We start from the raw sequence: 22,037 nt of genomic DNA, 5'->3' as shown, positions 1-22,037 counted from the left end.
GCGTGTACATGCACGCCCAGAACCTTGGAAGAACTGGGCGGCAGGGACTGTGGTGTGGCCGTCTCCCCGAAGGGTGAGTTCTCCCCTTCCATCTCACTGTCTCTCTCCCATGAGCGCACGCGCCCTATGGCAAAAATCCTTAAAAACAAAAATTAGACGGTGAAAACACTCAATGTGGAAGCTCTTTTAACTTTTCAGAGACAGACACTAAAAAACTGACAAGGACGGTGATGAAGGGAAGGAGGACGGGAGGGGAGGAAGGATGAGAGGGCAGATGTTTAAGCGAAGTGCGGCCCCAGCCCCACAGCCCGCCTGGCCTCTGCTGTGAGCAGATCTGGCCCTTGACCTGGCTGGCAGGGGGTGGAAGACGGTCTCCAGGGACTCACCGGCCAGCGGGAAGCGCCCCGGGTCCCCCGCGGGCTTCTTGTCCCCCTCGGAGCTGCTGGAGCTGCTCCAGCTGCCCCAGCGGCCGCGGCTGGCACGCACGCTGCCCGAGGAGCTGCCGCAGTCGGAGCTGGAGTCGGAGCAGAACTTGTCAGCGCACTTGTGCCCGGGCTTCCTGCAGGGACGCTCTGAGGAGGAGAGGAGGGCGGCTCAGGGAGGACCTCACCCCAGGGTGCCACTGTGAGCAGGACAGGCAGAGGTCAGTGCAGCGTCGAGGCTGGACACCGCTGTGCACCGCCGAGGAGAGTTCCCCCAAAGTGGTGGGGGACAGTAAGGGATGGGGGCTTAGACGGTGTCTCCACAGGAAGGCGGGCACTCAGCCTCCACTGCTCCCAGCAGCCACGTCCACACCCCAAGGCCTGTGAGGATCCCCACCTGCAGGCAGCAACAGCTCTGTGCCTGGCTCAGCTCTGACACTAGCCACGTCCAGACAGCGCCACATCCTGGAGGCCACGGGCTCCGCCTGGGACTTCCCCCGACCCTGCTTCTGAGGTCGAGCACAAGCCCCGGCTGCTTTGCTTTTTTTGTTTTATTTTTGTTTTTTTGTTTTTGAGAGATTTTTGCTATAGGGCATGTGTGCTCACTGGAGACTGGGAAAGTGAGAAATCACCCCCAGGGGGATGGCCATGCCACAGTCGCTCCTCCGGATCTTGGGGGCACATACACATGCACATGAGCTCAGCGTAAGTTTTTAAGCCACCAGGTCCGGGACTCAAACTGGAGTCGACTACATGAGAGTCCAGCAACATAACCTTTATGCCGCCTACAGGTCCCAACCCTGCGGGGTTCATGTGCTTCCGACTGACTGGCATCCACCGAGGTCCCCACACCCCCTCCCCGGGGTTCTGTTCATTTGCTAGAGCAGCTCACGGGACTCAGGAAACACCCGTGTGTACAGGTTTGCTGGGAAGGGTTTGAGGCTGCAGAGCTGCAGGCGAGGAGTGCAGGAAGGGTGTGCCCCCCTCCAGGGACCCCCATGCCTGCTCTCTGGAAGCTCTCAGGCCCCTGCCCTGCTGGGTTTCCATGGAGACCTCGGTGCACGGGCATGGCTGATGTTGACTGGGTGAAACGGGTGACCCCGTGCTACCTGACCAGGGAACCCAGCGAGGCCTGCCTGTGCGGCTTCTTCTCGGCCTCTGTGCACAGCTCCCTGCTCCCCAGGTGAGCGGGGGACAGCTCTGGAGAGAGAGCCTCAATTACACGGCCAGTTGTGTGGCCTGCCACGGGGCACCTCGGGAACGAGGGACAGGTGGTGAAAGCCCACATAACCGCGTGGTCACGCACTGCAGACTGCGGTCTGAGGGATGGTGCCCTGCGTGTGCGGGGACAGAGCCCAGGGCACACAGACTATGACACACAGCCCTGGCGCGCCGCGGGCAAGCGTGTCTGAGTCTGTGGAGTCCACTCTGACGCGCACACGGTGACAAGACAGCCCAATGACATGTTCCCCGGAACAGAGTCCATCGCTGGGTGCCCTGAGCCCGTGTCCCCTACTCCACCGTGACCCAGAGCTCCAGCTGACTCTACGCCCAAAACAGCCAAGCTTCCACCAAGGAAGCACCTACTGGACCGGAGATGTGGGGGTACCCCTCCCCATTTTACAGTCACTAAAAGTGTCTGAGCATGACTACGTGGGGGGAAGACCCTCCAGGAAGGCCCCACGGTAATACTCGTGTGTCCCAGAAATGAGAGCACACGGTCACCATTGCCCTGCCCGCTGAGTGCGAGGATGGGGCGTGTGTCACAGAGGGGGGTGCTGAACCCACCAGCCTGAACCCACTATACCGCCTACCTCGGTGGCCTCCCCTGCCCCAGCACTGGGCGCTCCCCCGGCCCCCGCCCTCAGCGACACTGCCCAGAGGCCCCTAGGTGGGGCGCCTGCCTGGCTCCACAGATGCCCCTGGCTCAGGCGTGGGGGAACACCTTGCCTGCCTGTCCCTCTCTCCCACCCAGGCGTCTGGTCTGAAGCCAGCAGCTGTGGCTCCGTCAGCAATCTTCATGAGGATGGCTGGGGCAGGTGGGGTCTAGAGGACGGGGGACGCCACCAGAGGACTGTCGGGGCTCAAAGAGCCTGACTTTCCTGGTCTCACCCTGAAAGCTTTGTACTCGGCCACGGTGCCTGACAGACACCATTTCTTACACACAGGGTGCTGCCTTGAGACAGGACCCTCCGCACCTGGCCCGGGCCCCCACGCACCTGCCCCTCTCTGCACAGCAGGGACGTTGCTCGCGGTCCTGGCGTCGCCTTCACAGACCTGCCCGGAGCCCTCCTGAACACACCAGGTTCTCGCATGGACGTCCCCGCTCAGCTCGGCCCGCTCCAGGTCACTGCACACCAGCCTCAGCTCGCTCTGCTCGGGAGACCTGTGAGAACCACGTTAGAGTCAGGGCTACCTGGTCATGGAGGCGGACGGCCGTCCCGTGAGACCTCCAGTGCAGAGGGCCCCGGATGGCCGATGCCTCCTCCCTCTGGGCCTGGCGGGAGGTGGGCGAGCAGGGAGGGATGGCACCACGTGGCCGTTCCAGAACTCAAATGAACCTGGAGCTCGCTTACTCCATGTCCCCACTTCACAGTCAGAGCGCCAAGACTCCAAGGCCACTCAAGGTCAGCCAGGAGGGGGCAGGCTCAGGACAGAACCCAAGACACCAGCCTTGCTTTCCTGGTTTGTGTGTGAAATACGATTTGCACGAGGTGAGCTTGCTCCTGGGGTCTGACCGAAGGTACCGGGGAGCAGTCATTTCAACTCTCGCTCGGCTCCTTGGCAGGCACCTGTGTGGTGACCACCAAGTGTCCCGTGTTATAATGGCACGCCGGCTACCGGGACGACGAGGAGCGTGCTTCCCAGGACCTAGAAGTCAGAGAGTCCTCTACTGGGCCACGGCCCCCTGTGGGACACTGTAATTGGATCCCGTAACCAGCAATACAGGAAGGCCGTCGAGAACACGGGGCCTACCTCGGCACTTGGTTTGTATTTTTTTTGGAAAACCAAATGCGGGAGGTGGAGTCGGTACTTCCTTGGTTTCAGATCCGTACAAGGGCACATACCCACAAAAACAGCCCAGGAAAGTGAGCCCCAACAACCACCTACGAGACTTTTTTTTTTTTTAAAGAATTATTTTATTTTATTCATTGTCATTATTTTATTCTATTTTTTTGAGGTTGATCAGAGACAGAAAGATGGAAAGAGAGAAAGCAAGCTGCCAGGTCTGGGACTCAAACCACCACCAGCCACGAGGAGTCTGGCTGCCTTACCCACCATGCCACCTGCCGGCCCCACCTACTGACCCGTCTTAATGATCGAGTTCTCGAAGCATTGTGATCAGCTGCAGGCTACCTGAAAGCTATTTTTAAATAACTTTTTATTGATTTCTTTAGCATGTCAGAAATCTGTTTTTAAAAATGCACCTTGGGGGCCAGCAGGTGGCGTAGTGTAAGGCACTGGACTCCCACGTGGCGAAATTATCAAGTGCGAAATAACACGATTTCACAGGGATTACGAGTCACGTACCTCGAGACCTGAGCCACTCCTCGCTTCTTGTTTTTCTTACATGTTCGATTTTTATTCCAATTTAAATTTTGTAAATGTCCTTCTTTTTTCCCCGGAAGTTTCTTCTTCCTATAAGGATCTTCTTGCTAAAGAGGAAAAAAGAAAAAAAGCTTTCAGTGGCTTATGCTGACTGCGCATGGGTAAAAACCTCTCTGCCGTCCGGTCACTTCTGAAGGCCAACTCGCTCGGAATTCGGAACTCCCAGCACTGGCGACCACTCAGACGTGTGCTCCTCCATCTCTAGGCTGTCGTCTCCCTCCTTTTTCTACTTTCCTCGAGCTCCGTCGAAAGAGAAGAAAAAGGGAATTGTTGCCTATACAATTCCTGAGGGCTAGGCAGGAAAAACATCTGCTAGCAATTTATGGTCAGCTTGCTGTTGGCGTCAGCGCTAGCAGTTACTGTCAGCTATAGGGCGCGTGCGCTTGCCAGACAGAGAGAGACAGAGAGACAGAGAGCGAGAAATCACCCCCCGGGGGGGATGGCCACGCCGCAATCCCTTCTCCTCCATTCTCCTCTAGGGCACGTATGCACACATGCCCCGGAGGGAGTTTACACCCCCTGCTGGTCCCACCTCTGGCAAGTTAAAAAAAAAAAAAAAAGAATAAAGAACTGCACAGATAAAGAATGGAAACTATTTTTTAAAACTTAAAAAAGGAGAGAGAAGGGAGACAAAAGGCAAAGATGGGCTTGTTTGACCTTTTCAGAAGGTTGGTGCAGATCGCAGATGGATTCTTATCCATCATTCTAATCCATCCTGCCTGGCAGACAGGATTCGAAAAGCCAGACGGGTCTGGGATTCTCTGCCTACAGACCCGATTGGGCTATGAGAAACGCCACGATGCCTTTTCTGTTCTAGGTAAACGTGCTTCATGACTTCCTGACGACCCAGTACGTCTGTGGCCTCGGAGTCCCCGTGCCGCCGTAAAGGCCAGGTGCCTGCTACAATGAAGCAAAAGAAACCCACAAAACCAGGTATGCATGGGGTTCTGGAATGGCGCCTTCCCTACGCCCCTTCACTCCCGCAGTAAGTACGTGGGCGCGTCCTGAGCTGCGAGCATTCTGGGCAGGTGACAAGCCCTGCAGACGCAGGGTCCACGGCAGGTGGGAGACACGTGTGTTTGCTGCCACGCTGCTCCTCTGGGGATTTCCTACTCCCCATCCTGTCCCACCCTGTCCCCTCAGCACAGCCAGCAGGTGACCTGCCCGCCCCAGGGTCAGGCACTGAGACGGGTCTCTAAGTGGGGTTGGAGAGGGCGTGGCCAGCCGGTGGTCACCCTGACATGTGGCTTGCCTCTCACGTCCCTCTGGCTGGAACTGTCCCCAGGTGCGGGCGAGAAGGGACACACACACAGGAGTGCTGGGAGGGAGGGACCGGGTCGCGGACGGTGAGCCGGCGACAGGAGGCACGGGAGGAACCGGGAGGGAACAGACATCAGAAGTAACGCAGTGGAGGGCGTGGCCACGGCCGGCGAAGAGTGCGGGGCAGAGGGGGCACATCAGGGTCCAACAGCCCATCCGGGGCGGGGGCCTGGCGCTTTGCTCGCGGTGTGGAGGGTCTCCCCGACGGAGGCAGTGCCAACTGGGAGCCCAGGAGGCTCCACAGGCCCCACTGCGTAATCCTGGCCAAGGTGCGAGGCTGCTCGGCCCGTCCGGGGGCTCCCTCGGAGGCTGTTCTCGGGATCCCCTTCCCGGCACACAGGAAGCGGCTTACACGAGACCTGGCCAGCGTCATCACTGCCGGAACGAGCTAAGCTCTCCACCTCCCTAACAGAGGGGTGTCCTATGTTCTTAGGTGTCTATTTCTTCTAGGAGAAAGAAACAGACGAGCACCCCCAACCGGGTCACGGCCCACTCCTGTCTCAGCTGGCCCAGAGCACGGACACGCACACACGTGCCTGGCATGTACAGGGAGTCCCAGGACACACACCCAGGGCCTTGCTCATGGGCTGCACTATCACCTGGCCCCTAGCAGTGACACGCTGATGTAAGTGCAGAAGGATTTCCCATGCCGTGGTAAACGCAGAGCCGGAAATCAAAAAGAGCAACCACAGATTGCACAAAGGCATTCTTCAGACCACTGTGTGAGAGGTGTGCGTGCATGTGTAAGAGGTGTGCATGTGTGAGATGTGTGTGCACATGTAAGAGGTGCACGCACACACGTAAGAGGTGTGCATGGGTGTGAGCTGTGTGTGACGTGTAAGGTGTGTGTGTGAGGTCTGCATGTGTGTGAGGTATGTGTGCACATGTGAAGTGAGTGCACGTGTGTGAGAGGTGTGTGGCGTGTGTTGCACATGTGTGTGAGCTGTGTGTGACGTGTAAGGTGTGTGTGTGTGAGGTCTGCATGTGTGTGAGAGGTATGTGCGCACATGTGAAGTGTGTGCACAGGTGTGAGAGGTGTGTGCACACAAGAGGTGTGTGCGCATGTATGAGGTGTGCATGTGTGAGGTGTGTGAGTGCATGTGAGGTGTGTGCGTATGTGAGAAATGTGTGAAAGGTATGTGCATGCATGTGTGAGGTGTGCATGTGTGTGTGAGGTGTATGTATATGTATGTAAAGGAAAACAATGGGAGGAAGAAGACTAACCTTGAAAACAAAATCTGACACACGATATCTAACAGACACATTTACACAGAAAGTGTTCTTAGAGGAAATAAGGAAAAAACACAATTGAGGGGACCAGCAATTAGCGTAATGGCTATGTTGCTGGACTCCCATGTAGTCGACTGCGGTTTGAGTTCCGGACTTGGTGGCTTAAACTCACACTGGGCACATGTGCGTGCGTGCCCAAGATCCTGACAGCAGAATGGAGGAGAAGGGATTGAGGTGTGGCCATTTCTCCAGGGGGGTGATTTCTCGCTTTCTGTCTCTCTGTCTTTCCAGCGAGCGCACGCGCCCTATAGCAAAAACCTCTGAAAAATACAAAAAACATTTAATACAAAAGTGGACAAAGGACATGATACACAAATTCACAAAAGAACTATAAAATGAAAAAAAGAGTTCATCCAAAATATTTCATAAGGAAATGTGGTTTTTTTTTGAGAGATTTTTCACTGTAGGGCACGTGCACTCGCCAGACAGACAGAGAGAGACATAGAGACAGAAAGCGAGAAATCACCCCCAGGGGGGATGGTCACGCCGCAATCCCTTCTCCTCCATTCTCCTCTCGGGATCTTGGGCACGCACGCACACGCGCCCGGCGTGAGTTCTAAGCCACCGGGTCCGGGACACGAACCGCGGTCGACTACGTGGGAGTCCAGCGACATAGCCATTACGCTAACTGCTGGTTCCCAGGAAATGCGTTTTTAAGAGAGGCAGGTTACAGACAAGCCTCTACCTCACCTTCCCTTTGGTACCAGAAAACCGCTGTGACTGAGGCACGTGTGGAGGCCTGCGGACACACACGGCAGGAGGCGGGTGCAGCGGACAGGGCCGCCCCTCGGGGTGTGGGAGACCAGTTTGGACAGTTACTCCTTTGTGTTTTGTTTTGGTGGGGGGTTTTTAGAGTTTTTTTGCCTGAGGATGCATGCACTCACTGGAGAGAGACAGAGACAGTGAGAGGGAAAGTAAGAAATCACCCCCCGGGATGACCACACTGCAATCCCATCTCCTCCATTCTCCTCCCAAGATCTTGTGCACGCGCACACACACACACACACACACACACACACACACATGTGCTGGCATGAGTTTCAATCCACCAGGTCCAAGACTCAGACCGTGGTCGGCCCAGTGGAAGCCCGGTGATGAACCTGCTATGCCATCTGCTGCCTCTGGACATTCACTTCTCAATTTAGAGAGTATCTTCTCAGTGCCAGACATTCAGGCAGGCCATTTTTTTAAAAAACTTTTTTGTATTTTCCAGCATTTCACAGAAAATGGAAACTTAGGAAGACACTTCACTTTTCCTCAGAGGACACACACTGGGATGGAAGCCACACACGATTGTTCACTGTCACACCGACCACGCGTTGCCAATGACGGGGTTGTGGATAGGAGGACAAAACCAGCACCCTCGTGTGGCACACGCGTGTGTGTAAACGGGCACCGACTTCTCTGCAGCGTGCACGAGGAGCCTGAACGCCTGGTCCTGCCCTCCTCTGTCTACACGACCACAACGAGGACACGCCAAACCTGTGGGCCAGAGTTCCCCAGTACGCGCTGAGCTATTACCAACGTGAACTGGAAACCCCCTTAGTGTCCATGTGCAGGAGAACGGTTCCAATGACAACACAGTCACAAGCTGGATGGTCTATAACCGCTGCAAACAAAGCTCCCATTAATGTTCAACAACACGAGGGAGCTATTAGCTCATCAGGAAAGTCATGACTCGTTTTCTCATGCGAAAACCCAACAGTATTAAAACAAGATAACAAAGCAATACATACACAATGAGGATCGTTATCTTAAGGATTTCAACACGCTCAAATAAAACAGTAAAGTTGTTTACATTTTGCATGGCAAAGCTACAGAATAGGGAACCGAGGTAAAGTGGTTCCTTTTGGAGAGATCTTTTCCCCCTTATTTTGGGATGCTTCTGTAATAACCAAGAGTTACTTTCCTAAGGGGAGAAAAATCCGCCTTAAAACTGCACAGCCAGAGCTAGGGTTAACGTGGAGTCTGTGGCGTCGCAACCTGGACTCCAGCGGACTTCCTTGCCAATAAATCTAGAGGAATGTTCCCTTGTGCTATGGACAGATTTACACCATTTTCTAAGCTGCAAAGTGAGGCCCTAAGAAATGCGCAGGAAAAACAAACACCAAGCCCTGCACTTGGGAATGTGTTTATCGAGGGTCATTTTTTCCAAGGGAACAATGAAATGGAAAGCAGGCCCGGGGGAGTTTGCAGAGCAGCTCCGTAAAGCAGGGCGTGAGTCACAGAGACAGCGGGGACGTGCTGGCCGGCAGCCCCAGACCGGCTCCAGGAAGCCCACTCAGCTGGCTTGTTCCTGGGCAACCTCGGGCCGTGAGGTGTGGCCTGGGTCCCCACCTGCCTGGCGCGGGCACCTCACTGTGGAGTCAGCCGTCACCACTAGGCTCAGATTTGTCCCACCCGGGCCACAGACTAGAGAGGGGAGGGCCTCGTGTAGCCACTGGGACCGAGGTCCGGAACCACCTGAGCTCAGCCATGCCCTGGGGACCTAACAGCAAAGACACACAGACAGGGGAGAGCTTTAACAAATTAAGGAAACGTCTACTACCGACAGCTTCGAGCTGAGAGCTAGGCCTGGCACAGAAGCCCAGGGCAGGAGACGCATCGGGTGGGGGTAGATTTGAGTCAGGGACTGGTGACCACGCAGGTGCAGATGGGTGCCCCTGACTGAGGGACCCTGGGCGACGTGCTGCACCTTCTCCCAGCACACAAGGCTGCACGGCCCCCAGCCACCTCTGGGCGTGGAGTTCTCTGCAGGGCCACAAATAAGCCCGGCAAACCTGCATGGAAAGGGTGTGGGGCCGACTCCTGGCTTCCCTCCTTCACTCCAATCCCAGTGAGAGGCTCCACTTCTCCTGAAAGCAGACCCTCTCTTTTGGCCCAGCCTCTACCCGTCAGCCGTGCCCACACCCTCAACCGCCTGCAACTTCCCACGGCCCAAGGTATAGTCGTAGGCGCGGGTCTCTGCACACACCTCAGGATGCGGCCCGTTAGGCAGGTCTACCTCCCAGAGGAAGCCCCCGGAGTCGCGGGCCCCAGGCCTGGCCCAGGGTAGCAGACCCCACCTCCCGCTGTCTAGTGCACGGCTCGCTCAAGTCCAGCCGCCAACGGCGTGGTGGGGTCCATCCTTGCACCTGGCACTCCGGGAAAGCCCAGCATCCTAACCCTTCTCAACTGGCTGGTCTAAGCCTCGCGCCCAAGGAGGGAGGTGGACGATTAGGACCCTCACCGCACAGGAAGGGGTGCGGCCGAGGAGCTTGCAGCCCAGCATGGCCGAGCGGGTAAGCGCTGAGCTGGGCTCTGCAGTCCCTGTGCGTAACGGTGGGGCAACATGGGTTTGAGAGACAGAGAATGAGCTCAACATTAAACACAATTCTATACACACACACACACGTATGTATGTGTATATGTGTACATGTGTATATGTAGTATACATATATACACATACACAGGGTGCGTGCACTTGCTGGAGGGAGGAGGGGGTGGGGAGAGAAAGAACCCCAGGGAGATGGTCTCAGTATAGTTCCTTCTCCTCCATCTCTCCCTCTTTTCTCAACTTGACACACACACACACACACACACACCTGTTTTGCAAGCCGCTTAAACTACGAAAGCACCAGTAGGCCCAGTCCCCATCTTTTAGTTATAGAGGTTTTGAACCTTGGAATCCATCTTTTGCTAATGGTTACTTAAAACAAAACCAAACAAAACAAAACAAAAAGACTCCTCTCCTTCGTGTGATTATGAGCTAAGGAGTCCTGATAGTTCTTCTAAAGTGTCTTTCACATCCTCTTCCTGCACTTCACCCCTCCTCCTGCCCAAACACAGGCTCCACACACCATGCCTCCTGGCCGTCACGGCCTCCTTGCAGGATGAGACCTGGCCTCCACGTCTCCCCTCAACAACCCAGGAGGGCCTTCAAACAGTTCGCGGAGAATGTGCGTTATGAACAACCTCTGCATGGGGACCAGCAGTTGGCGTAATGGCTATGTCTGTCACTGAACTCCCATGTAGTCAACCGTGGCTCGAGTCCCGGACCTGGTGACTTAAACTCAAGCCAACGAATGCGCGCGTGCCCAAGATCCCGAGAGGAGAATAGAGGAGAAGGGATTGCAGTGTGGCCATCCCCCCTGGGGATTTCTCTTTCTGCCTCTCTGTCTCTCTGTGTCTTTCTGGCAAGCACACACACTCTATAGCAAAAAAAATCTCTGAAAAAAAAGAAAGAGAGAAAGAAAGAAAGACCGACCTATGCATAGATTTTGAAATTTTTTTGTGCTAAAATACATTTGTACTTTAATTCCATTTTCCACAAACTCTGAAGTCCCCTCGTAATTGCCAGTTGTTAGTCTTGGTTCTGAATATAAAATGGAATGAAACCAATAGACCTTCATCCTGGCTTCTTGAATCCTGAGTCTTTATTTTTCAGGGTTTTTTGCTATGGGGCACATGCATTCACTAGAGAGAGAGACAAAGGCAGAGACAGAGAAAGAGAAACAGAAAGGAAAAGTGAGAAATCACCCCACGGCGAAGGGGATGGCCATGCCACAGTCTCTTCTTGGGATTTTGGACAGGCACACACGTGTGCCCAACATGATTATCAAGCTGCTAGGTCCAGGGCTTAGGCTGCACAGTCGGCCACGTGGGATCCAGCATCTTAACCACGCCTTCTGCTGGCCCCCGACTCTATGTTTACCTCTATCTTGGCTGCTTAGACGTTCAAGTAACTTAATCTTTCGAGAAAGGCTCGTGTGTTCCCTTGCGTCTAAGGGTGTCTGCCACTGCCCGTGTGTCTGAATGCCAACTTGGTGACAATATCCCTGTTCACATTTTTATTCCCTCCACCTTCCTCCACTGTTTCCTGGGATGGCATGTTCCTACGGAGACGTCTGAGACACGCTTCCATTTGCGCTGCCGTTTTCCCGTCTTTACGAGCACAGCTCTCTGTGTTTTGACTGGTCACCTAGGGTGTGCCTGTGTCCACCTCTATGGATCAGTTTTCCCTGGAGTACAGAGTGTGTCCTTGTGACCTACAAAGCTAGGCCTTCCCTCACATCAGCACACTTTTCTTCTATTAGATCGTGAATACTTTTCTGACCCTTCAGAGGGGAGGCGACGATAAGCATGGGGATAAAGATGAAAAGTGATACAACGTGGCAAGAATATGCCCTAGAAAATAAGTTCTGGTGACAGCAGGGTACAAGGGGTATGTGACCCAGTTCTCTTCTGCTGTTGTCACCCAGGAGTAACCCATCTGATTAAGAGTAATTTCTCCTGAGGGGCCAGCAGGTGGCATGGTGGTTAAGACACTGGACTCTCACATGACCAATTGTGGTTCAAGTCCTGGAGACCCAGGGGCTTCCAAATCACACTGGGTGTGCGCGTGTGTGCCCAAAATCCCAGAAGATGCTGGTGTGGTCATCTACCCTGAGGGGTGATGTTTCACTTTCCCTCTCTCTGTCTCTCTCCTGCAAGCACATGCATCCTATGGCAAAAACTCTTTAAAAAAAGAAAAACAAATAGTTTCTCTTGTCAGTAATTGCACTTTTCAGATACTGATTTCAGTATCACCTACATATCAGATCACTGGGAAAGTCATGATGTATTTCCCCATGCACAAGTGCCTCGCGACTTTCCGAATGGCCCAATAGTTAGGAGGGAAATAAGACTTCCTGAACAAACAGCTCGAACTCACCAGTTAGCAATGTGGATTCGTATGCGCGGAAAACATGAACTACACATGTGCACTTATGACACAGGTATTTGCACGCAAAGCCCTGAAAGTGGGTTTTATTCCTTTTAACAAGCAGGGGGGAGAAAAAGGGATACAGACCTCCACTGAAGGCACGTCCTGTTTGTCAGAACACGCGTCTTCTTTAGGTGCTTTGTGGGTTTTCTTTTCTGAGGAAGACTTTGTGTCGCCCTTTTTCGAAGTCTCACCATCGTCTCCTTCGCTCTTCACGGGCACTTGCTGGCTATTTCCTTGAGTAAACAAACAAGGTTCAGTTTCCAGCTAATCGCTTCATCATGTGCCCGCAGTTGAGACGCTCTCCTACACCCAACACCTCTTCTGGTTTCACCTTCAGGCTTCAGAATTGGTTGACATCACGAAGTTCTAAAGCTTTATTTTATTTACAGGTGAAAATGCGCTTAAGTAAAAAGAGCCCTAAAATCTTTAAAAGAAGTCAAGAAAAAAAGCATCATTATTCTGAATAGCCGAGATACGGAAATTACTACAAGTCCATTGAAGGAGAAGGGTAGACAACACACAGTGTATGCACACAGGGAGCACCAGAGCGTACACACGCAGGGAGCACCAGAGCGTACACACGCACAGAGCACCACAGTGCGTGCACACAGGGAGCACCAGAGCACGTGCACACAGGGAGCACCAGAGTGTACACACACAGGGAGCACTAGAGCGTGTGCACACAGGGAGCACTAAAGCATACGCACACAGGGAGCACCAGAGCATGTGCACACAGGGAGCGCCAGAGCATGTGCACACAGGGAGCACCTGAGCGTATCGTGCATACAGGGAACATCAGAGCGTGTGCACACAGGGAGCACCAGAGCGTGCACACAGGGAGCACCAGAGCATGTGCACACAGGGAGTACCAGAGCGTGTGCACACAGGGAACATCAGAGCGTGTGCACACAGGGAGCACCAGAGCGTGTACACAGGGAGCATCAGAGCGTGTGCACACAGGGAGTACCAGAGCATGTGCACACAGGGAGCATCAGAGCGTGTACACAGGGAGCACCAGAGCATGTACACAGGGAGCACCAGAGCGTGTGCACACAGGGAGCACCAGAGCGTGCACACAGGGAGCACCAGAGCGTGCATACAGGGAACATCAGAGCGTGTGCACACAGGGAGCACCAGAGCGTGCACACAGGGAGCACCAGAGCATGTGCACACAGGGAGTACCAGAGCGTGTGCACACAGGGAACATCAGAGCGTGTGCACACAGGGAGCACCAGAGCGTGTACACAGGGAGCATCAGAGCGTGTGCACACAGGGAGTACCAGAGCATGTGCACACAGGGAGCATCAGAGCGTGTACACAGGGAGCACCAGAGCATGTACACAGGGAGCACCAGAGCGTGTGCACACAGGGAGCACCAGAGCGTGCACACAGGGAGCACCAGAGCGTGCATACAGGGAACATCAGAGCGTGTGCACACAGGGAGCACCAGAGCGTGCACACAGGGAGCACCAGAGCATGTGCACACAGGGAGTACCAGAGCGTGTGCACACAGGGAACATCAGAGCGTGTGCACACAGGGAGCACCAGAGCGTGTACACAGGGAGCATCAGAGCGTGTGCACACAGGGAGTACCAGAGCATGTGCACACAGGGAGCATCAGAGCGTGTACACAGGGAGCACCAGAGCATGTACACAGGGAGCACCAGAGCGTGTGCACACAGGGAGCACCAGAGCGTGTGCACACAGGGAGCACCAGGGTGTGTACATAGGGAGCACCCGAGCGTACGCACACAGGGAGCACCAGAGCGTGTGCACACAGGGAGCACCAGGGTGTGTACATAGGGAGCACCCGAGCGTACGCACACAGGGAGCACCAGAGCGTGTGCACACAGGGAGCACCAGGGTGTGTACATAGGGAGCACCCGAGCGTACGCACACAGGGAGCACCAGAGCGTGTGCACACAGGGAGCACCAGGGTGTGTACATAGGGAGCACCCGAGCGTACGCACACAGGGAGCACCAGAGCGTGTGCACACAGGGAGCACCAGAGTGTGTACACACAGGGAGCACCAGAATGTGTGCACACAGGGAGCATCAGAGCGTGCGCATACAGGGAGCACCAGAGTGTGTACACACAGGGAGCACCAGAGCGTGTACACACAGGGAGCACCAGAGTGTGTACATAGGGAGCACCAGAGCGTGTACATACAGGGAGCACCAGAGTGTGTACATACAGGGAGCACCAGAGTGTGTACATACAGGGAGCACCAGAGCATACGCACACAGGGAGCATCATTCGGCCTACCTCAAGGCACAGCAATGCAAACATGCTTAACACAACTGAACCGTATGGTGAAAACAGTTAAAATCAGCCCAGCAGCTGGCATGGAAGTTAAGGCTGCTGGATCCCATGATGCAGCTCGAGTCCACGACCTGGAAGCTTGCACAATCACACCAGGCACAGATGTGCACGTGCTCAAATACCCGAGAGGGGAATGGAAGAGAAGGGACTGCCCCCTGGCCATCCTCCCTGGGAGGTGCTGCCTCACTTTCCCTCTCTGTCTGTCTCTGTCTCTTTCTGGTGAATGCACATCCCCTATAGCAAAGACTAAAAACGAATAACAAGAAACAAACACAGTTACAATGGTTAGAGAACGGGGGGAGGGGTTAAGGCACTGGACTCCCACATGGCTGATCGCAATTCCCATCCCAGATCTGGCAGCGTGAAAATGACATCATACGCGTGTGAGTGTGTCCCACATCCTAGGAGGAGAGGGCACTGCAGTGTAGCCATCTCTGCTGGGGGCAGTTTCTCACTTTCCCTCTCACTGTCATTCTCTGTCTCTCTCCAGCAAGCGCATGTGTCCTATGGCAAAAACCTTAAAATAAATCAATAAATAAGGAATCAAATTCTGGTACATGTAACAGCAGAAATGAACCTTGATGACACGCTAACTGAAATAAATCCAACACACCAGAACAAATGTTTCATGATTCCACTGGTGCGAAGAGCCTTGAGTAGTCAAACTCACACAGACAGAAAATACAAAAACATTCACAAGGGTCAGGGCACAGGGGGCAGGGGTATAACAAGGAGTTATTATTTAATGGGCACACAATCACAGGGATAATGAAAACATTCTGGAAATGGAATAGTTGTAACAGTTGTATAACCTGAGTGTACCTGAAGCCACTAAGCTGTACAATTAAAAAGAGTTAAAATGGTAAATTTTACGATATGTATATTTTATAACTTTTTTTTTAAAGTTGAGGGGGGACCAGCAGGTGGAATGGAAGTTAAGGCTCTGGGTCCCACACGGCTCACCATGGTTTTGAGTCCTGGAACCAACCAATGGCTTGAAAATTAGGCCAGTGTGTGTGTGCCCAAAATCCTGAGAGGAGAAAGGACTATGGCATGACCATCCTCCCAGGGGGTGATTCCTCACTTTCTCTGTCTCTGGCGAGATTATGCACCCTATGGCAAAAACCTAAAAAAGAAAAGAAAAGTTAAAGGGGGGGGGCTGAAAACTTGGGTTCTGGTTACGACTCTACCACTTACTGGTTGTAAGATCAAAGTAAGTCTCTTTAGCAGCCTGAACTGCAGTTTCCCTGTTCATCGCACACACATGGCACCCACCACCTTCCCAGCCCACCCTGCGTGGTGGCTGCCAAGACGCAGCCCAAACAGCCATAAGGGTAAAGCCTCCCCACCAAGGCCCAGGCAAACTGCTTCTGGGAAGTCCCTCCCTAGTGGGTGCCCCCTGCCCTCAGTGGGCAGTGCCCACAAGCTGAGAGGAACAGTCCCCAGGTCAAAGGGCAAGGGTAGGCACTGGGAGGAACCTGATTTGAAAAGGCATCTCCTCCATGTTTCTCTCGATTGATTTCTTAAGTGTATTTTTCCTACTCGTTACCCCATAGTAAAGGCAAATGAACTCTGATCCCACAAACTTGATTTTTTTTTTTTTTTGGAGAGATTTTCGGTATAGGGCACGTGCGCTCGCCAGACAGACAGAGAGAGAGACATTAGAGACAGAAAGCGAGAAATCACCCCCCGGGGGGATGGTCACGCCGCAATCCCTTCTCCTCTATTCTCCTCTCGGGATCTTGGCCACGCACGCACACGCTCCTGGCGTGAGTTTTAAGCCACTGGGTCTGGGACACGAACCGCGGTCGACTACGTGGGAGTCCAGCGACATAGCCATTACGCTAACTGCTGGTTCCCAATAACTTGATTTTTGAATGTTGGAAAAAGTGTTTGCCAGAAGGCCATGTGCTCACTGGAGACAGAGAGAGAGCAGCCCCCAATGAGGCATGGTCACGCTGCAATCCCTCCTCGTCTCCACCCCGTCTGGATTTGGGGCACACGCGCATATGCCTGGCGTACTTTTAAACCTTCACGGCTGGGATTTGAACTGTGGTCACCATGGGGGAGATCCAGCCCCTTAACCACTAGACTACAGAGCTGGTTCTCTAACCTGAAACAGAAAGGATGTCATTACCTTCTCCTTGTTACTATAACTGAAAGTGCCATATCTTTGAAATCTAAGAAAACTTAGGGGACCACAGACCAAAGCAGAGAAGGATCCAGAAGGGTGGATGCCTGACCAGATCCCAATGGAGGCTCCAGCCCAGGCTTTCTGGGGCCCCGGGCAGGTGCATCTCAGCTACAGAAGGGACAGGCTGTCTGGACCCCTCTGATTCTGAAACTCTGACGCTATGCATTCGATTCACTCAAAGCAGCATGTGTAAATCTTTCAAATAAGACGAGGCAGAGGTGCGTTCATCCCACCAGCAGGAAATTGTAAATGTGACGTCACTCTAAAGGGGCTGGAGCAGCGGCCGGCACGCACCTCGTTCCAGAGCGCAGGCTTTCATGGCTGAAGTCCAGCCATGGACCGTCTCAGACGTCCGGAAACGAGGCTCTATTTCTAAGTTAATTTAAGGTGACGTTCTCCAAACAGCGCAGCAAAACGAACACCAAAAACTAACCCTTTGGCTGGATCCTTCACATAAATTAAAAGGTCACTGGACGCTTGACGTCTTGGCCATCAGGGGACAGACCGTGACGTGCGGCGGCCAGCATCACGTCCCAGGGACCCTGCTCCCATCATCACTTTCTTCACTGGTGGGAGCACAGCGACCACGGGGGTCCAGGTCTCAGTCAACCACAATCTAGGAACCCCCGGGAGTTCCCGCCTCTGCGGGACAGCCGCCATCTGCCTGGAGGTCTGGGCTGACATGCTCGGCCGCCAGGGGCCTCTCGCACCTGCGTGTTCCTGGACGCAGAGCGCCCACCAGCAGCCCTGCAGAACCCTCACTCCCCCTTTCTCAAGTTGTCATGATCAAAAGTCCCCCTTGTGCAGAGAGCCCTGGGGGGGGCAGCCCCTTCCATGACACACGTTGGGGGGAGACACCCACAGGGACATGGTCAACACGGGGCACAGGTAAAGTACCCAGGGTTGAGGGGAAGATCCGTAAAAGAAAAAGAAACTGCAAACAAGGAGAGCACTTTGGATTCCGGAAGCCGGAAGCATGAAACGTAATACAGGCCTTCTCCCTCAAAAAATGTTATTTCCTTCCATTTTCTTCAGGCCAAGAAAACAGTACCAAAAGTACTGGCCGCTGAAGTGTTTTAGGAAGGATTCAAATATAACAGCCAGTACTAAATCACTCTAACAAAGTAGTGAATGTCAAAAGGAATGTTGATAACAAATTTTCCCATGAGTCTTTTTGAGAAACTTCAGTATGAAACAACTCAGAAATAGGGAACTATTGTGAGTACGTGCCTGTTTAAAAACAGACGAGGCCAGGGCCAGCAAGTGGTTTGATGGGTAAGGTGCTGGATCCCACGTGACCAACTGCACAGGTTCAAGTCTTGAACTTGATGGCTTGGAAAACATGCTAGGCACATGCATATGCATGTCCTAAATCCTTCAAGGAGAATGGAGGAAATGGGACTGGAACATGGCCAACCCCCCAGAGAGTGATTTCTCATTTTCCCTTTCTGTCTGTCTCTCTCGGTGAGCACACATGCCCTACGGCAAAAAGGAGTAAGATAAAAACAGAGACAGGGCCGGCTCCATGGCATAGGAGTTAAGGGAGCTGGATTCCACAACGCTGATATAGTTCGAGTCTCGGCCCTTGAAAAAAACACCAAGCACATGTGTGTGCACACGTGCTGAAAACCCTCACGGGATGGAAAAATGGAGGATAAAAGATTGTGGTGTAACCACACTGCACCAAGGGGCACTCTCTCTCTCTCCCCTCCTCTCTCCCTCCCTCCCTCCAGACAAGTCACACAATTCATGTCTCTCATTAAGCAACAATTCTGTGACCTTGTGTGCCACAGAGTGAGCTGCAGTTAAACAGAAGAACAGACAGAGCAGTGGCGGTAATAAGGGAGGCGGGAGGGAGCTGTAGGTGATGAATATATTCATAGCCTTCACTGCACGGGGCGCCATGACGGGACTCCAGAGAGTTCATGCAAAAACGGAATTAAAGGGACCAGCAGTTGGCATGATGGCTATGTCAATGGACTCTCATGTAGCCAACCGCGGTTCAAGTCCCGGACCTGGTGGCTTAAATTCACACTGGGCACGTGTGCGTGCGTGCCCAAGATCCCGAGAGGAGAATGGAGGAGAAGGGATTGCGGCGTGGCCATCCCCCCTGGGGGGTGATTTCTCACTTTCTGTCCCTCTGTCTTTCTGGCAAGTGCACATACCCTATAGCAAAAAAAAAAAAAAAGAGAGAGAGAGAGAGAGAAAGGTCAGGTCAGGGTCAGCAGGTTAAGGTGCTGGATCCGACAATGGCCAACTCCACGCTTTGAATCACGACTGAGCGGCTTGAAAAACACACTGGGCGTGTGTGCATGAGTGCCCGAAACCCTGAGAGAAGGGATGAGAGGGGACTTTGGTTTGGCCATCCCGTCCAAGGGGTGACTTCTCATTTTCTCTTTCTCTCTCTGCTTCAGATCAGAGAGCACATGTCTCATAGCAAAAAAAATAAATAAATAAGTTTTTTAAAAGTCAGGATGGGCAAAAAAAAAAGGAAGAGTAAAAAACAAAGAGGAAGTGGCCCCGATGGGGAGGCCGAAGGGGCCTGTGAAGGGTACAGAGAGTCTCACGCGCGGCAGTCCCCCTGGGCTGGCGGTGCCTCCGTGAGCAGCCTTTGCTCCGTGAGGACCCCTGTCTGGTCATAACCGACGGGAACTATCTGAGAAGCACCAAGGCCAGGGGCCAAGGGATGGTGGCAGCTGTCAAAGAAGCGGGTCAGGTCGCGGCCTGTGAGAATCACCTCACAGGGTCAGACGTTTCTGTCAAGAGTCTGAAGAGCTGAGATAAAAAGTAACCAGAAATGAGTGTCCAGGGCCGGCAGGGGGCGTGGTGGTTAAGGGCGCTGGATTCCACAGGGCCGACCATGGCGAGTCCCGGACCTGGCGACTCTCCTTCTGTTTCCCTCTCTCACACATACACTCGGTCCCTCTCTGGTCAAGTTAAAATAAAAGTTAAATAAAATAATTAAAAAAAAAAAAAAAGAAATGGGAGTCCGTGTGTTCTCCACCATAAAATATGATACTCACATCCCTCCAAACTCACACTAAAATTAAACTTCTTAGCCACGACCCTCTACAAACGAGGTGCCTTGCCTCCAAAGTTTCATTTCACAAGCTGCAGTTCAACACTTACACCTTTGTTAGACCCCGTGCATTAACATGTTTTTGGAGAGATTTTTGTTCTAGAGTACACGTACTCGCCAGAGGTAGGAAGTGAGAAATCGCCCCTCCAGGGAGAGGGCCACGCCACAGTCCCTTCTCCAGGTTCCTCCTGGGATTCTGGGTACATATGCACACGTGCCCGGGATGAGTTTCAATCCGTGGGGTCTGGGACTTGAACCACACAGTTGGTCATGTGGGAGTCCGACACCTGAGCCACTACGCCACCTGCTGGCCACTGCATAAACTTCTTAAAAACGCAGCATCCGCAGTGAAAACAGATGGTCCCAGGTGAAAAGTTGAGTCTGTTAAAACCAGACTGGGGCCGGCGGAGGACCAGGGAGGGGGAAGAGATTACCGTGGTTTTTCCTGGACGTCTCTGGCAAGTCTGGCGGGTCCTGAGGGGTGTATCTCAGCGCCTGGTTTTCGGGGAGCTTCTTCGAGGTCTTCAGGGCACAGAGCTCTGCAGTCCTGACGTCGGTTTCCTTAGGAAACATCCAGGCCGGGGCCCGCTCGCCCAGCTCCCACCCCGACGGAGGAGCGAGGGCGCCGACCGCGTGTCCCGGGGCGCCCTCGTCCCTGCTCAGTGCGTTCTGGGGAACGGCTAAGCTCTCCTGCAGGCTGCCGTCCCCGCCGTCGGGGTACTTGAGGCTGATCCAGCTGTCGCCCGGGACGTCCGTGCAGGAGTCCTCCTTGGCAGCGGGCGCGGGCCCGGGTGGGGAGGCCTGCTTGTCCTCCGGGGCGGTGTGGGCTCACGGGCAGGCAGCTCTTCCCCCGGCCTTTATCCGGGGGGCCGTAGGCATCCAGAAAGCTCTTACAGCTGCTCCTGATTGGGGGAGAAAGGACGGGAAGGCAAGGATGGATCCCACCACCAGATGGCGCTCACCAGCAGACGCGCACCCAAGCCAGCCCCAGCCCAGGTCTCTGCCTTGCACCCACAAGGGAGGCAGCTCAGTCCTGCCCAGGGCGCGAGGCCCACCTGCTCTCCCCCTCACGCCATGAGGGTCCCTGCCAACGAGGACGCCGAGAGCTAAGTCCTTACAGGAAGGCGCCTCCTAAGCAAAGACAGGTCTCACCACGACTTCCAGAATGTGATTCGGGAGCAAATTCGGAGTCAGGATTTATATCAACTTAGGATAAAACCGGAATGAGCGATCACTCACCCCTGCCCTGAGACACGCACGCACCCACGCACACGCTCTTGCTCGCTCTAGGACTCTTACTTGTGAGAGTGGGAGCTGATCACGTCCACCGCGCCGCTGCCCGGTGGGGATGAGGGGCCGGCGTGCTGCCTCTGTCTGGCCTTCACGAATTCCACCAGGATATGCTGAGCTTGCTGGAAGGCGACCGCGATCACACCCAGCAGGGACACACTGGGGAGAGCGATGGGGCCCGTGACCGCATGGTCCTGAGACCGGCTCCCACACGACAGGGGGACGGGTTGAGGGAAGTGCGGAAGGCAGGGCAGTAAATTCCAGAACATGTGACCTTGTCATTTCTAGTGTTAATTAAAGATTTAAAAAACCTGTTTCTAAAAATGCATATGTTTATAATTTGGTACTATAATTCACTTTCTTTCTTTTAATTTCTTTAGAGAGAGATTTTTGCTGTAGGGGGGTGCACTCACCAGAGAGACAGAGACAAAACATGAGAAATCACCCCCCAGGGGACGGCCACACTGCAGTCCCTTCTCCTCCAGTCTCCTCTCAGGATTCCGGGTGTGGCACTGAGTTGTAAGCTGGGTCTGAGACCTGACCTGCAGTCCACTACGTGGGAGTCCAGCAGTATAACCATCATGTAATCTGCTGGTTCCTATCATTCACTTTCTTTCTTTTTTTTGACAGAGATTTTTGCTATAGGTGCGTGTGCTCGACAGAGAGACAGAAAGCAAGAAATCATCCCTAGGGTCATGGCCACACCACAATCCCTTCTCCTCTCAGGATTCCAGGCACGCACACACACACACACACACACACAC

At 53.8% G+C, this 22,037-nt stretch overlaps 1 protein-coding gene across 1 annotated transcript in view; it reads right to left on the bottom strand.

Annotated features, from left to right (window-relative positions):
• TMEM131L (transmembrane 131 like) overlaps window positions 1–22,037 on the bottom strand; it is a gene marked incomplete in the record, with an annotated part of 83,840 nt that overhangs the window by 10,642 nt on the left and 51,161 nt on the right. Inside the window, 10 exon segments of the mRNA XM_027772572.1 lie at window positions 387–572; window positions 2,642–2,808; window positions 3,954–4,078; window positions 9,190–9,421; window positions 9,533–9,645; window positions 12,472–12,620; window positions 19,476–19,628; window positions 20,418–20,751; window positions 20,789–20,885; window positions 21,283–21,432. Coding sequence (XP_027628373.1) covers window positions 387–572; window positions 2,642–2,808; window positions 3,954–4,078; window positions 9,190–9,421; window positions 9,533–9,645; window positions 12,472–12,620; window positions 19,476–19,628; window positions 20,418–20,751; window positions 20,789–20,885; window positions 21,283–21,432 — 1,706 coding nt within the window.

The sequence above is a fragment of the Tupaia chinensis genome, unplaced genomic scaffold (assembly GCF_000334495.1).
Source record: "Tupaia chinensis unplaced genomic scaffold, TupChi_1.0 Scaffold000283_2, whole genome shotgun sequence".
NCBI lineage: Eukaryota > Metazoa > Chordata > Mammalia > Scandentia > Tupaiidae > Tupaia > Tupaia belangeri.
The sequence above is the reverse complement of the archived record's forward strand: the minus strand, read 5'-3'. Positions and strand labels throughout refer to the sequence as shown.